The sequence below is a fragment of the Dendrobates tinctorius genome, unplaced genomic scaffold, assembly GCF_039654945.1.
Source record: "Dendrobates tinctorius isolate UK_male_01 unplaced genomic scaffold, ASM3965494v1 ptg000136l, whole genome shotgun sequence".
Lineage (NCBI taxonomy): Eukaryota > Metazoa > Chordata > Amphibia > Anura > Dendrobatidae > Dendrobates > Dendrobates tinctorius.
This window is the reverse complement of record NW_027361804.1, coordinates 6,292,214-6,307,881: the sequence shown is the minus strand read 5'-3', so window position 1 is coordinate 6,307,881 and position 15,668 is coordinate 6,292,214. Positions and strand designations below refer to the sequence as shown.

At 43.2% G+C, this 15,668-nt stretch overlaps 1 protein-coding gene across 1 annotated transcript; it reads left to right on the top strand.

Moving 5' to 3' along the window:
- Positions 1–845: 845 nt before the first annotated feature.
- Positions 846–2,981, top strand: LOC141048576 (uncharacterized). Its single transcript, XM_073544293.1, has one exon. It carries the CDS (start codon positions 846–848, stop codon positions 2,979–2,981), a length of 2,136 nt encoding a protein of 711 aa, XP_073400394.1.
- The last annotated feature ends 12,687 nt before the right edge of the window (positions 2,982–15,668 follow it).

Below are 15,668 nucleotides of genomic sequence, written 5' to 3'. Positions count from 1 at the left end.
TTTTACTTTATTACATTGTCCCAGGGGGGACATCACTGTCTTGTGACAGATCGCTGATCTGTCACATCACAGATCGCTGTGACAGATTTGCAATCTGTCACAGGCATTGAAGCAGACTTCCTCCTGGCCTGCACTTTGCAGGCACTGAGGAAGTCAGCTCCCTGCAGGCCACCGAAGGTCCCCGTCGCCATATTGGATCCAGGGACCTGCAGGGAAGGAGCCCCCCGCAGCAGCGCTGCACATTGCGCTGCTGTGGGGGGCTCAGGGAAGCACGGAGGGAGCCTCCTCCCTGCTGATGCTTCCCTTTAACCCCCGGTACACCGCGATCGTTTTTGATCGCGGTGTGCCAGGGGTTAACGTGTCAGGGGCGGTCTGTGACAGAGGATTTCTCCTTTCTCCAAGTTTTCTCCAGACATTTGGGGGAATTGGCAAGTACAGTTATTGCTTACATATATCTGTGCCAGGATTTCTGTAACTTAACAACTTGCTGACTTCTCGATTACCGCTGTTTTCTTGTAATAAAGTTATGATTTTTACTCTAAAAGTGCTGCGGAATGTGTTGGCGCTACAGAAATAAAAATTATTATTACTATTGTTCTTTTCACTAATAAAGCTCAGTTACATGACCAGTATAGTTTCACATTCAGCAAAACAAATATAGAAGTATAAAAGAAGTGATGACCCTGCCCTCAAGAGAATAAAAATCAGGAAGGTATGAGGAAGATATTTTTCTTGTCGGAAAACCAGAGATCAAAGTCTAAAATATTAAAGTATATGCTGGGGCACTCCCCACTGCCAGTAACATCGGTCACATTTATTTTCTCTGCTCCAAAGTAGTGTCAGCCATGGCGTCTGCTGATGAGAGAAACGAGCTGGACTGCGCAATCTGTCTGACCCCGTATACAGATCCTGTAACCCTGAGATGTGGACACAACTTCTGCCGGGTCTGTATTGATCAGGTCCTGAATACCCAGGACGGATCTGGAGTTTATTCCTGTCCTGAATGTAGAGAAGAGCTTCAGGAGTGGTCTGCACTAAAATGGAACCTAACTCTCTATAATGTAGAGGATGTTTTCCTGTCTACTCATCTGTCTCAGGAGATCACTGGGATCTGCTGCACTTTCTGTGTGGATTCACCTGTACCTGCTATTAAATCCTGTCTGCTGTGTGATGCTTCCCTGTGTGATAATCACCTGAGAGTTCACAGCAAATCGGCAGTGCACGTCATAGCTGAGACCAGTGTTTTGGCCAGAGAATATCAAGGACACTTGCTGGAGATGCTGGATGAGGCATTTGAGAAGAAGAAGACGAAGAACCTGAGAAATGTCCTCCAGAAACTGATCATACAGACAAAAGAGACTGAGGAAAAAGTCCAAAGTGTGGTGGAGCTCAAAAGAAAAACTCAAGCAAGAGCATCTAGAGATGCTGAGAGAGTCGATGACCTGTTTATTGACATCAGGAGACAGATGGATGACCTGGAGAAGAGGGTCCTGAGTGAGATTTCCAGGCGGAAAGAACAAGTGTCACTGTCACTGTCTGATGTGATCCAGAAGCTGGAAATAAAGAAGGACGAGCTGTCCAGGAAGATGAGACACATTGAGATGCTGTGTAACATGAGGGATCCACTGACTGTCTTACAGGAACGAGACACCGGTGACTTGTGTGATCCAGAGGAGGATGGAGACAATGATGATAAGGACACAGGGGGACATGATGAAGGTGATGAGGACACGGGGGGACATTATGGAGGTGATGATGACACAGGAGGATATGATGGAGGTGATGAGGACTCAGGGGGATATGATGGAGGTGAGGAGGACACATGGGGCAATGATGGAAGTACTAAAAACACTGTGAGACGTGATGGAGGTGATGAGGACACAGGAGAAGATGGAAGTAATGAGGACACAGGGGGACATGATGGAGGTGATGAGGACACAGGGAGACATGATGGATGTGATGAGGAAACAGGAGGACCTGATGGAGGTGATGAGGACACAGGAGAAAAAGATGGAAGTGATGAGGACACAGAGGGACATGATGGAGGTGATGAGGACACAGGGAGACATGATGGATGTAATGAGGACACGGTGGGATATGACGGAGGTGATGAGGACACAGGGAGACATGATGGATGTGATGAGGAAACAGGAGGACCTGATGGAGGTGATGAGGACCCAGGAGAAAAAGATGGAAGTGATGAGGACACAGAGGGACATGATGGAGGTGATGAGGACACAGGGGAACATGATGGATGTAATGAGGACACGGTGGGATATGACGGAGGTGATGAGGACACAGGGGGACATGATGGAGGTGATGAGGACACAGGGGGACATGATGGAGGTGATCGGGGTGTGGAGCTGATCTCACACCTTTCACGCATATCACTCATGTTATCTGATATGATAAGAGATGTAAATGTGACCCTCTATGGGGAGGGCCCTGCAAATATATTACTAGATGTAAACACGGCAGATGAAAATCTTCAAATATCAGATGACCTGAAAACTGTGACCTGGACAATAATAGCAGAGAATCATCCAGAAACAGTAGAAGAGAGATTCCAGTATAATCAGGTGATGAGCGGGAGCAGATTTACCTCAGGACGACATTACTGGGATGTGGAGATCAGAGAGGCATGGAGGTGGAGGGTGGGGATGTGTTACCCCAGTATAGTTAGGAGAGGAGATCAGTCATATATTGGATATAATAAGGAGTCCTGGGGTTTATATGGAGGGCCAGGGTATATTAACCAGTGTTCAGTGAAACATGACAATAAATATATCCGGTTACCTCACCAGATCTCCAGTGATGGGGTCAGGATCTGTCTGGATTATGAGGCCGGGCAGCTGTCCTTTTATGTCCTGTGTGACCCCATCAGACACTTACACACCTTCACTGCCGCCTTCACCGAGCCCCTACATGCTATATTAGGTGTATGTGGAGGCTCTATAAAGATATCAGGAGGGCAGGTGTGAGAAATGTCCGCGTCATCATTGTTACACTGTTATAGTGATTTTCCTATATAACGATTGTAGTGATTTTTCTATGCAACGGTGTAGTGATCAAATTTCTTAAAAGAAATCTCTCAGAATTTATTATTTTATACAAACTCCCTGCCGTCCAATAACCCCTTTATAGTAACTCGGCCTTTAGATCCTCTTTGGCTAATTTCTTACATCTTTTTTCAGGCTCCAGTTCTTCCATAATTTTTTTTTAGGCTCCACTTAGAAGCCGATAGAGGAAAGAAAAGCAAAATCACACAGTGGGTGAAGTTTTCATGAGATCACATCCATTTTGCTTGGAAAAATTAACACACCTGATTTTCTGTGTGAAAAAACCGCAAAAGACCAAAAAGTTAAATTTGCGCTACTTGTGTACATGGCCTAAATGTCTAAGCAAAGCGGATGTGATTTCATGAAAACTGAGCCCACTGTGTTTCTAAAGACGCTGTTGAACTGCGCAGGCTCGGTGCTTTTTTTCTCTATAGGTTTCTATACGGAGCCTGACAAAAAAGCATGTAAATAAAAGAAGCATTTGCAATTTTAAGTGCAGAATTGAAGCTAGTCTGTGCTACAGAAAACACCGAAACAAATCAGCACCAAGAACGCATCGTCACATTCCAGGAGCCATAGTATTTATATGTTTTTGTTGGCGTAGCTGTAGGAGGACTTGTTTATTTCGGGATGAATTGTATTTGTCAGTGACAGAATTTAGAGGTACAAATAAATTATTGCCAACATGTATTAACACTTTATAGGCAGAAATAGAAAACAGCAATTCTGTTTTTTTTTTTAATATTTATATTTTCTATTATTCGCACGCTGCATAAATAAAGATTTTTTTTTTAAACTGTCCCAGGGATATAGTTTGGCTTTCAACAAAAAATGTTTGTTTAAAGATTATTTTTTTGCAAAACGTTGGCTCGTAAGTTTATTGGCCCTTTCCAAATTGTTCATCAAATTAATCCAGTCACTTTTCATCAGAAGCTACAACCCTTAATGTCTCCATATTTCATCCTCTGGTCCTCAACACGTTCTCTCCTAAAGTCAAGTCAGTTCGTGCTTCTGCCTCTGATCCAGATTCCGAGTATAATATAAACCAAATTCAGGATTCTAGGAAGGTTTGTGGGTATCTCTTCTACTTGGTAGATTAAAAAGGATACGGTCCCAAGTAGAGATTCTGGGTATTCAAAAAGAACATTAGTGCTCCAGTCTTGCTCTTCCTCTTTCTGACTCTTCTGGCAAAGACCCTAAAAGAAGTAGCGGTGGTGGGGTTATGGCACAGGTACATACCTGTTTCATTTTCAGAGCCACGCTCCCCTTCCTTCCCGGGCACCATTCTTTTCTGTGCTCCACAATGGGTTTTACAAGTTACATCATCTCCCAAGGCCTTTTAAAGCCCAATTAGACACTGTGTCTGAGTATTGAGTCTGAAATGTTTGTTTAGAGGTTGCCATCATCAATTTTGTTTGGTTGCTATCATCTCCTCAAACTCCAGTGATTTCCACAATTTGCATCTACTGCTCCACAAGACCTTTCGTTTGCTGTAAGACTGCGTTCACATTGCGTTTAACCAGCCCGTTGAACACATAGCGTTGATGGGCTGGTTAAACGGTATAGCATAACGTGATCACGTTATGCTATACCCGCTAGCGCAGATGATTCATCCACACTAGCAGTGACGGAGCCACAGACGCTGCAGCCCGTGACTGAGACTCCGTCACTGAATGACGGCACATCGTGAATGCATGCGTCACGATACGCCCGATAATGGGGGTCAATGGCAGCGTTAACGGACTGCGTTACACTGTGTTATGTCGCGGTGTAATGCAGTCCATCTAACGGACTGCCATAACGCGGTGTGACCCCGGCCTAATCCTTATGAATTGTTGTTACACTCTTTTCACATTACGCTACAATCTGCTGTGGATTCTTTAGCATTATTATTATTTATTTCTATAGCGCCATTAATTCCATGGTGCTGTACATGAGAAGGGGGGTTACATACAAAGTTATAGATATCGTTAACAGTAAACAAATTTACAATGACAGACTGGTACAGAGGGGAGAGGACCCTGTCCTTGTGGGCTTACATTCTACGTGATGGTGGGGAAGAGACAGAAGGTCGGGGCTGCAGCAGCTCTGGTGGTGATGAGGCGGCAGAATGGTCATTGCAGGCTGTAAGTTTTCCTGAAGAGATGGGTTTTCAGGTTCCATTTGAAGGATAATGGTGGTGGATAATCGGACGTGTTGAGGCATGGAATTCCAGAGGATGGGAGATATTCGGAAGAAATCTTGGAGGTGGTTGTGTGAGGAACGAATAAGTGTAGAGGAGAGTAGGAGGTCTTGGGATGATCGAAGATTACATGAGGGAAGATATTGGGAGATTAGTTCAGAGATATAGGGAGAGGAAAGGTTGTGGATGGCTTTGTAGGTCAGTGATAGTAGTTTGAACTGGATTCGTTGGGGAAATTGGGAGCCAATGGAGGGATTTGCAGAGGGGAGAGACAGGGGAGTAGCGAGGAGAGAGGTGGATTAGTCGGGCAGCAGAATTGAGGACAGACTGGAGTGGTGCAAGAGAGTTATCAGGGAGGCCACAGAGGAGAGTGTTGCAGTAGTCAAGGCGGTGATGATGAGGGCATGTACTAGAGTTTTAGTAGATTGAGGACTGAGGAAGGGACGGATTCTGGAAATATTTTTGAGTTGGAGGCGACAACAGGTGGCAAGAGATTGGACGTGTGGTTTGAAGGACAGGGCAGAGTCGAAAGTTACTCCGAGGCAGTGGATTTCAGGTGCGGGAGAGAGCGTGATGCCATTTACCATAATAGATAGATCGGGTAGGGAAGATACGTGAGATGGAGGAAAGATAATGAGTTCAGTTTTGTCTACGTTGAGTTTTAGGAAGCGAGAGGTGAAAAAGGAGGATATGGCTGATAGACACTCCGGGATTCTGGACAGCAGAGAGGTGACATCTGGGCCAGAGAGGTAGATCTGAGTGTCATCTGCATATAGGTGGTACTGGAAGCCATGGGACTTTATGAGATGTCCTAGGCCAAGAGTATAGATGGAAAAAAGTAGGGGCCCCAGGACAGAGCCTTGGGGGACTCCAACAGAGAGGGGGCGGGATGAGGAGGTAGTGTGGGAGTGGGAGACACTGAATTTGCGGTCAGAAAGGTATGAGGAAATCCAGGACAGGGCAAGGTCTTTGATGCCAAGGGAAGAAAGAATCTGTAGCAGTAGGCAGTGGTCAACTGTGTCAAAGGCAGAGGATAGGTCAAGAAGGAGGAGGATGGAGAACTGTCTGTTAGTTTTAGCATGCAACTACTTTGGCGACCTTGGTTAACCCACCAGTCGCTATAGCATTACAAACTGGTATTAGAGTCTGTTTTCATTACACTACAATATGCTGTGGATTCTCCATCATACATCTAAGTTCTGCTGCAAAACTGTCGTATTGTACTTCATCTGCTGTCTTGGTTCTGTGCCTTCCAGTCTGCCTTGCCTCACTTGTTAGTCTGTCCTTCAGCATGGCCTGTTGTCAAGATCCTTACTGTTTCAGAAGCCTTTTAGCCTGCTATGCCAAGACGGGCATCCGTTTTAACACTCTGACCTACAGCTTGATGAATCCACCTCACCAGGTGAGTGTTAGCACATGCAGGGTAAGTTAGCCTTGAATTTGGCCTAAATCACCAGCAGTGTCACCAGCAAAGAACCCCAACTCCGGGCAGCCATTTTCCCGGAGTCCACCGCATAGGAAACCATGGAACTACGGGGGCTCTGGCCTTTCACAAAATGTCAGCAGAGCCCCCGCAGCTGCACCGGACACCCACAGATGCAGCGGACACCGGCAACTGCACCGGACACTCGGAGCACCGGACAAAATTTGGGGTGCGTTTTATAATCCGGAGCATCTTATAATTCGAAAAATACGGTATATGCTGGAATCCACTCTTCTGCCAGTAACATCGGCCACAATTGGCTTCTCTGCTCCTAAGTAGTGTCAGCCATGGCATCTTCTAATTTGAAAGACGAACTGCTCCGCAGGGCCCAGATTGTCATATTATAACTAAACTTTACAGCTAAACTTTTTTGTTAATCAAGTTTAGAAACAGGATTTTCTTAGCTAAGCCTCTTAAATATTAGCAAAAAAGGCATAAAATATGAACTGTGCTAAAGTAATTTATATAAGAGAAGTTATTGACCGTACTTGCTTCTTGGCTTCCATGTTACATAGACACATATAATTACTGATGGATGGTCACAGATATAGTTAATAAGATTGCAATATAATAATTGAAACTTCACCTAGATTTTCATAAAAAAGAAAAAAGGAAACTCTTACACACGTGGTCAAAATTGTTGGTACCCTTCGTTTAATGACAGAAAAACCCACAATGGTGACAGAAATAACTTGAATCTGACAAAACTAATAATAAATAAAAAATCTATGAAACTGAACAAATGAAAGTCAGACATTGCTTTTCAATCATGCTGCCACAGTATGTTTTTTTTAAATAAAACTCATGAAATAGGCCTGGACAGAAATGATGGTTCCCCTGAAAATAATATGACAAAAGGGACATGTTACATTGCGGCGTGTCCAATAATTATCATCACAGGTGCCTACAATCCGGGAGTCAGTGAGTGGCCTGTATAGAGGCTACAGATCCTCACTGTGCTGTGCGGTGACATGGTGTTTATCACACTCAGCATGGACCAGAGGAAGCAAAGGAAAGAGTTGTCTCAGGAGATTAGAAAGAAAATTATAGATAACATGTTACAGGTAAAAGTTATAAGACCATCTCCAAGCAGCTTGATGTTGCTGTGACTACAGGTGCACATATTATTCAGAAATGTAAGCTCCATTGGACTGTAGCCAACCTCTTTGGACATGGCCGCAGGAGGAAAACTGATGACAAATCAAAGAGACGGATAATACGAATGGTAACAAAAGAGCCCAGAAAAACTTCTAAACAGATTAAAGGTGAACTTCAAGCTCAAGGAGAATCAGTGTCAGATCGCACCATCCGTCATTGCACGAGCCAAAGTGGACATCATAGGAGATGACCAAGGAGAACATCATTGTTGAAAAAAATCATAAAAAAGCCAACTGGAATTTGCAAACTACATGTTGACAAGCCACAAAGCGTCTGTGAGAATGTCCTATGGACAGATGAGACAAAAATGCAACATTTGGCAAGGCATATCAGCTCTATGCTCACAGATGGAAAAATGAAGCATATTAAGAAAAGAACGCTGTCCCTACTGTGAAACATGGAGGAGGCCCTGTTATGTTCTGGGGCTGCTTTGCTGCATCTGGCACAGGGTGTCTAAAATCTGTGCAGAGTACAATGTAAAAAAGCATATACAGAATGGGAGGAATAGGGCTAAGCAACAGCACATGTGAAAAAGACTTGGGTATACTAAAAGATCACAGACTGAATATGAGTCAACATTGTGATGCAGCAGCAAAAAAGGCAAATGCAATTCTAGGATGTATTAACAGAAGCATAAAGTCTAGATCACACAAAGTCATTATTGCCCTCTACTCCTCTTTGGTCAGACCTCATCTGGAATACTGTGTCCAGTTTTGCGCACCACATTTTAAAAAAGACATCAACAAACTGGAGCAAGTTCAGAAAAGAGCGACCAGAATGGTGACCGGTCTGCAAACCCTGTCTTATGAGGAAAGGTTGCAGGATTTGGGAATGTTTAGCCTTCATAGAAGGCTATTCTTAAGTAGTCTTCTATGAACCCTGACCTAAATGCTTTTGAGCATCTTTGGAAAGAGCTGAAACACGCCATCTGGAAAAGGTTGTTAGGCATCGGATCCCTAACTCTGCACAGCAGGAATCCAGAGTCAGACATCCAGCGGTCTCCCATTCTCCTCCGACCGCTCCGGGTGTTGCTCAGCAATCACGGCAAGCCAGGCGTGCTGCTAAGACTCGTTCTGACAGCCTGGATGTTGCTGCCACCTCTGGTGCAGCAATGGTAGCGCAACCTGCTTTGCAGGGAACCGCTCCAGAGGCTAAGTCCTCATGCCGTGCTACTGGGCATGCCCGCAAGGTGACCTTTCACTGGAGAGCAGGGGTCACATGTTCAGGTCCTGTGTCGGATCTGATTGGTCCTTTCCAGGGTACTGGAAGGTCCCGGAAGCGCATGGCTATAAAAAGCCCGCATGGTGGCTCGGCCATACGCTAGTGTAGCATATTATGCTGTGTGTGTATGGTGATGGATGCATGGACTGGTGACTGACTTATTATGAAACCCCTTCCCTTGGATAATACGATTGGTGACTGTGTGTTGGGTTAGTCAGCTCCAGGTTGTGGCAAGCTACACGCCACTGTGCTTTCCGCACCTACACTAGCGTCCGTCGGTGCCCGGTTCTCCGGTACCGACGCCTGCGGCTTTAGGTATTGCCGTGCTGCGGCAGCAGCGTCTATTGGCGGTTGTGGCTGCAACGCCACCCGCTGAGCTTCCTGTGAAGCTAACAGGGCCAGCGGTTTTATATTTATTTCTGCCAAGCGACTCTGTGTCTGAACAGAGCCACCCTTAGCGTTCGGGTGACGTTAACCTGAGCGCAGTACTTCACCTTCTGGGGTACCTGCCATTGTCCAGCAGCGGTCTTACCATCTACCGCACGGTGGACCCCGGGCGACGAACGCACCTCCTATTATTTATATCTGGTGCGTTCCGCCGACCCTAACAAAGGCAACCTTCAACCACGAGACACCTGGAGCAGTTTGCTCTTGAGGAGTGGACAAAAATCCCTGTCGAGAGGAGCAGAAGTCTAACTGACAGGTACAGGAATCGTTTGATTGCAGTGATTGCCTCAAAAGGTTGTGCAACAAATATTAAGTTAAAGGAACCATCACTTCTGTCCAGGCCGATTTCATGAATTTTATTTTTTTAAAAATACTGTGGAAGCATGGTTGAAAAGCAGTGTCTGACTTTCATTTGTCAGTTTCATAGATTTTAAATTTATTATTACTTTTGTCAGATTCAAGTTATTTCTGTCACCATTGAGGGTTTTTCTGCCATTAAACGAGGGGTACCAACAATTTTTACCATGTGTGTAGAAAAAAAAATTAAAGTATGACCAAAATCTCAAAGCTTTTCACAGATAGTAGACTGGGAACAAAGGCCAGTAAGATACTAAAATGATAAAAGTTGAGCCTTGAGCTTTAACAAGAGCCGACTGAAACTCAAAGGTATACCGCGATAAAGTACTGTATAGAGACTCAAGGTTAGTAAAGTAATTTACAAGAAATATATAAAGTAAAAGTTTAACCCTTTGGGAGTCAACAGGATAAGATCCGTCACATCCCTCGCATCCCATTACTTGAGAAGATTCAAAAGTGCTTTGGAAATTTATCTGTGTCAAAATGGGACCTACCACACTATTGATGGCCAGTCTGCCGCTCCTGATCCCCACAGGATCGTGTTGCTTTTGGCCGCTACCATGAGCTCTGTCACCGGTAGATGGATGAGGAGGAATCGAGGGACTGTTTAAGACATCGTAGAAAATTATGACAACTACCTGGCACAAATAGATAAAGTTGATGTGCAGGCAAGAGGGTCTGTGTGGGCTCCCTAAGCTTTAGGTTCTAGTCATTAATAGGTCCGATGACTGTGTGCGGTGGTGGTACAGGCTTTGGGGTTGTCCAATTCATATCTGCTAATTGTTTTGAACTTTACAGGATTGTCACAAATTTTCAAACAAAATCTTGGAACGTATAGGCAGTCCCAGACCGAGAAAGCGGAGTGGATGTGTCACATTTGTTACCGGCAGGGACGAGGGTTGTTACCCCAACCGAAGTGCAACTATCTACATACTATGTTAAGTATATACGTACATATATATGCAATGTATAAGGACACATTTGCTAGTACGTAAACAGGGCCATTTTCAATTTAAGGGAAACAGACCAAAGCCACTAAGGATTATTTAGTAATATATGATCAGAATATTTGGGAATTGATTTACAGTATTAAGCGTGTAGTATAAGGCCGCATTATGTAGTTTGACTTGTATACCGCATTTTATTTTACCACGATCTGGTGTTATTATAGTGGTTGTTGATGGCTGCTGGGCTGGTTTGCTCATCAGAAAGGAGGAGACCTATTCTGATGAAGCTAGATGTGAAACGCGCGTCAGGGGACACATAGTGATGTATGACTGACAGGGGGCTCTATGCTTTCCTTCCAAATTGCTATTTGGGAGCTGTGGATTCTCTCAGATTACATGAGAGAATGATTAATATGCACTAGGCACTTTCCTCATTACTCTCTGGTCTTTACGTCCCTTCTGATTACATTTTGAACTGTGAATTATCTATGATCATGTAGGTTTATGACTTTTATGCACTATGCACCTTATTTATTTTATTCTATGTGACCATAGAGATTCCTATTTATGGGTTTCACAGCTACAGGAGATGTCTCCTAATTGACGTGTAGGAGATTCCCTCTTTCCATATACGCACATTTATGAATGGGGAACGTACATGGTATTGTTATTATTGGAAAGATTTGCATTTTACTCAATTATTGTCATTTATTTGGGAATCCTCTCTTATAGTATCACCTGAATATTATTGTGCTGTATTATTAGGTAGCTTTACTAACCGTCCATTGATGTATTTTCTACAATTAATTATTACACTGAACATTTTTATGGATACTTGTCATTGATTTGTTTTTCTGTCATATTTATTCCCCACTCACTTGGATTTTAATGTTTTTATTAATTTCCTCTGTCATTCAATAAAACTTATGTTTTGTACCTTTTCTATGGGGATTTTTCTTCTTTATTGGCTTTGTTCTGTTTGTGTATGACTGTCTATTACTCTTAGGGCCTTTTTGGCATCGCTGTCTCCTCTTCTGATTAGTAGGCCCCTGTGAAGTCCTAACCTTGCAGCATGTCACGCCCTGGCCCCAAAGAAGTAGGACTTTTGTAGGGATTTGGTCAGGAGACTACCGATATGGTCACTGAACCAAGGTCCTGAGAATCTTTTGGCTCAACCTATATGTAACCCTACAAGAATATCATCTTATATTATCTGCAAAGACAAAAAATATACTACCTTAAGTAAAAATCCATAATTTGACTTTTGATCAAGAACATCAACAAATGACACTCAGTCCCTCACACACATCATCTCATTAGTGATAACATCCATTTATATCACCCTGGATGGTAGATCCATAAACATTCTTTATCTCATCTCTTTACACTTCACCGTCTATGTTCCTGTGCTGTCACCTCCTTCTCTAACCAATTTTTTCCCTTGTATATATTATATATTGGGCCATAAATTCCATAGCACTGTACAGACATCATAATCACTGTCCCCATCGGGGCTCACAATCTATATTCCCCATCAGTATGCTATTGGAATGTGGAAGGAAAACCCGCGCAAACTCAAGAGAGACCATCTAAACTTGTTGCAAATGTTAGCCTTGGTGGAATTTGAACTGCGGACCCCAGTGCTGTAAAGCAGATCCCTCCCAATCTAAAACTTCTTCAATAAACACATAGTTTATCAGTAGGCCCCTACTAAGGTCCTCTCATGATACGCATTAAGTAACGTCGTCCGAGACCATCGACGTCTAATGCTTATGTGGGCCTCCCAATACCCTCACACCAACACCATTTGATAAGCATCCGAAAAAACATAAATAGTGGGCAGCATCTACAGTTATGGCCGAGAGTGTTGGCACCCTTGAAATTGTTCCAGAAAATGAAGTATTTCTCCCAGGAAATTATTACAATGACACATTTTGTTATACACATGTTTATTTCCTTTCTGTGTATTGGAACAGCACAAAAAAAAAAATAGAAAAAAAGGCAAATTGGACATAATTTCACACAAAATCCACGTAATGAGCCGTATCAAATTCTTGGTGCCTTTCCAAAATTGTGCTTAAACAAGTACTGTATGTGATGCTCGTTCACACTCACCTGTGGCAAGTAACAGGTGTGGGCAATATGAAAATCACACCTGAAACCAGATAAAAAGAGGAGACATTGACTCAAACTTTGCATTGTGTGTATGTGTGTACCACACTAAGCACGAAGAACAGAGAGAGGAGAAGAGAATTGTAGTCCCAATACCTACAATGCACAGATTCTCTTAGCACATGGCATTTTACACAGTATTTTATATTTTGTATTTTGTATTCTATAATGGGATAGGACGTATTGACCCCAACATTTCTCATGGTGTTCACAAATTTTGTATTTAGTTTTTTGTTGTTCGGCACTTTTTAAATGCTTTTAATGGATTCTTGGATTTGTATGCCGCATGGATTATGTTATGAATGGGTCACCAAGGAGGAAAACAAGACCAAGCTAAGTCACAGAAAACCAGAGAGGTTGGTAACTACGCAGATTGCAGACCCCTGATAATAACCACACAACTAACAGCAGCCGTGGAGCGTACCTACGATGATTCTAGACGCCTCGTCACAGCCGGAGGACTATATAAGCCTAAAACAAGAAAAGGGGCAATCTAAAACTGCCCCAGAGCAGACCCCGAAGGAATAGACAGCCCCCACACATGTATTGACGGTGAGACAAGACGAAAACATGAACACAGGTAGGAAAATAGGCTGAGCAAACTATGGGGCCCACACCAGCTAGAAAGGACAGGAAAGGAAAGATACTGTCTGCAATCACACCGAAAAACCCTGCAAAACACTTCTGCTAGCAAAAAATACCCTGAAGTCACTAGACTTCTCCCACTATATCAGCACTCTGGTATATTCTGAGAACAGAGCAAAAAGAGGCAAATCAAATAAGGGACAAAAAGCAAACTGGCACATACAGTGACATAAGAGTGGAAATTCAGCACAGCCCCAGCCGGGGCTGGCTGACCACACAAAAGACTGAATAGACCAAACCAAATCAAATGTGAACATTAGCAAAGATAACTTAACTTGAGAATCATAGAATCATAGAATCGTAGAGTTGGAAGGGACCTCCTGGGCCATCTGGTCCAACCCCCTGCTCAAAGCAGGATTCGCTAAATCATCCCAGTCAGATGTCTGTCCAGCCTCTGTTTGAAGACTTCCATTGAAGGAGAACTCACCACTTCTCGTGGCAGCCTGTTCCACTCATTGATCACTCTAACTGTCAGAAAGTTTTTTCTAATATCTAATCTGTGTCTCTTCCCATTCAGTTTCATCCCATTGCTTCTAGTCTTTCCTTGTGCAAATGAGAATAAAGTTGATCCTTCTACAATGTGACAGCCCTTTAGATATTTGTAGACAGCTATTAAGTCTCCTCTCAGTCTTCTCTTTTGCAAACTAAACATTCCCAAATCCTGCAACCTTTCCTCATAAGACAGGGTTTGCAGACCGGTCACCATTCTGGTCGCTCTTTTCTGAACTTGCTCCAGTTTGTTGATGTCTTTTTTAAAATGTGGTGTCCAACTGGACACAATATTCCAGATGAGGTCTGACCAAAGAGGAGTAGAGGGAAATAATGACTTCACGTGATCTAGACTGTATGCTTCTGTTAATACATCCTAGAATTGCATTTGCCTTTTTTGCTGCTGCATCACACTGTTGACTCATATTCAGTCTGTGATCTATTAGTATACCCAAGTCTTTTTCACATGTGCTGTCACTTAGCCCTATTCCTCCCATTCTATATATGCTTTTTTCATTTTTATTGCCCAGATGTAGTACTTTGCATTTCTCCCTGTTAAAAACCATTCTGTTAGTTGCTGCCCACTTCTCCAGTTTATTTAAATCTTTTTGAATCCTCTCTCTCTCTTCACTAGTATTAGCTATCCCTCCTAGCTTTGTGTCATCAGCAAATTTAATCAGTTTACCCTCAATTCCTTCATCTAAATCGTTGATAAAGATGTTGAACAATACAGGGCCCAGGACAGAGCCCTGTGGTACCCCACTTGAGACATTCTTCCAACTGGATGTGCAGCCATTTACGACCACTCTTTGGGTCCGATCACTAAGCCAGTTATGAATCCACCTAACAGTTGCCTTGTCCATTCCATACTTAGTCATTTTTTCAATAAGGATTGTATGAGAGACTTTGTCAAATGCTTTGCTGAAGTCAAGATATACTATATCTACAGCATTTCCTTGATCCACCCAATCAGTGATACCGTCATAGAAGGAAATTAAGTTAGTCTGACATGACTTATTAGTTAGAAACCCATGCTGACTCTGTTTAATCACTTCATTCTTATCCAGGTATTGACATACATGTTGTTTAATAATTTGTTCAAAGATCTTTCCTGGTATAGAAGTCAGACTCACCGGCCTATAGTTGCCTGGGTCCACCTTCTTCCCCTTTTTGAAGATAGGAACAACATTTGCTCTTCTCCAGTCTTCTGGCACTTCTCCTGTTCTCCAAGAATTTTCAAAGATTATGGAGAGGGGTTCAAAAATTTCTTCTGCTATCTCCTTCAGTACTCTGGGGTGTAATTCATCTGGACCTGGAGACTTGAATTCATTTAGGTTAGCTAAGTGTTTCCTCACTATCTTTCTGTTTATAGATATCCTGGATTCTTCTATTCCCTTAATAGGACAGTGAATAACAGTTGATGTTGCATTTCCTTTCTGAGAGAAAACAGATGCAAAATAGGAATTTAAAAGTTCAGCCTTCTCAACATCCTGTCTTACCATTTCATC

What these genes read in the sequence shown, in the direction of transcription:
- LOC141048576 (XM_073544293.1), top strand. Translation starts at nt 846, where the DNA reads ATGGCGTCTGCTGATGAGAGAAACGAGCTGGACTGCGCAATCTGTCTG.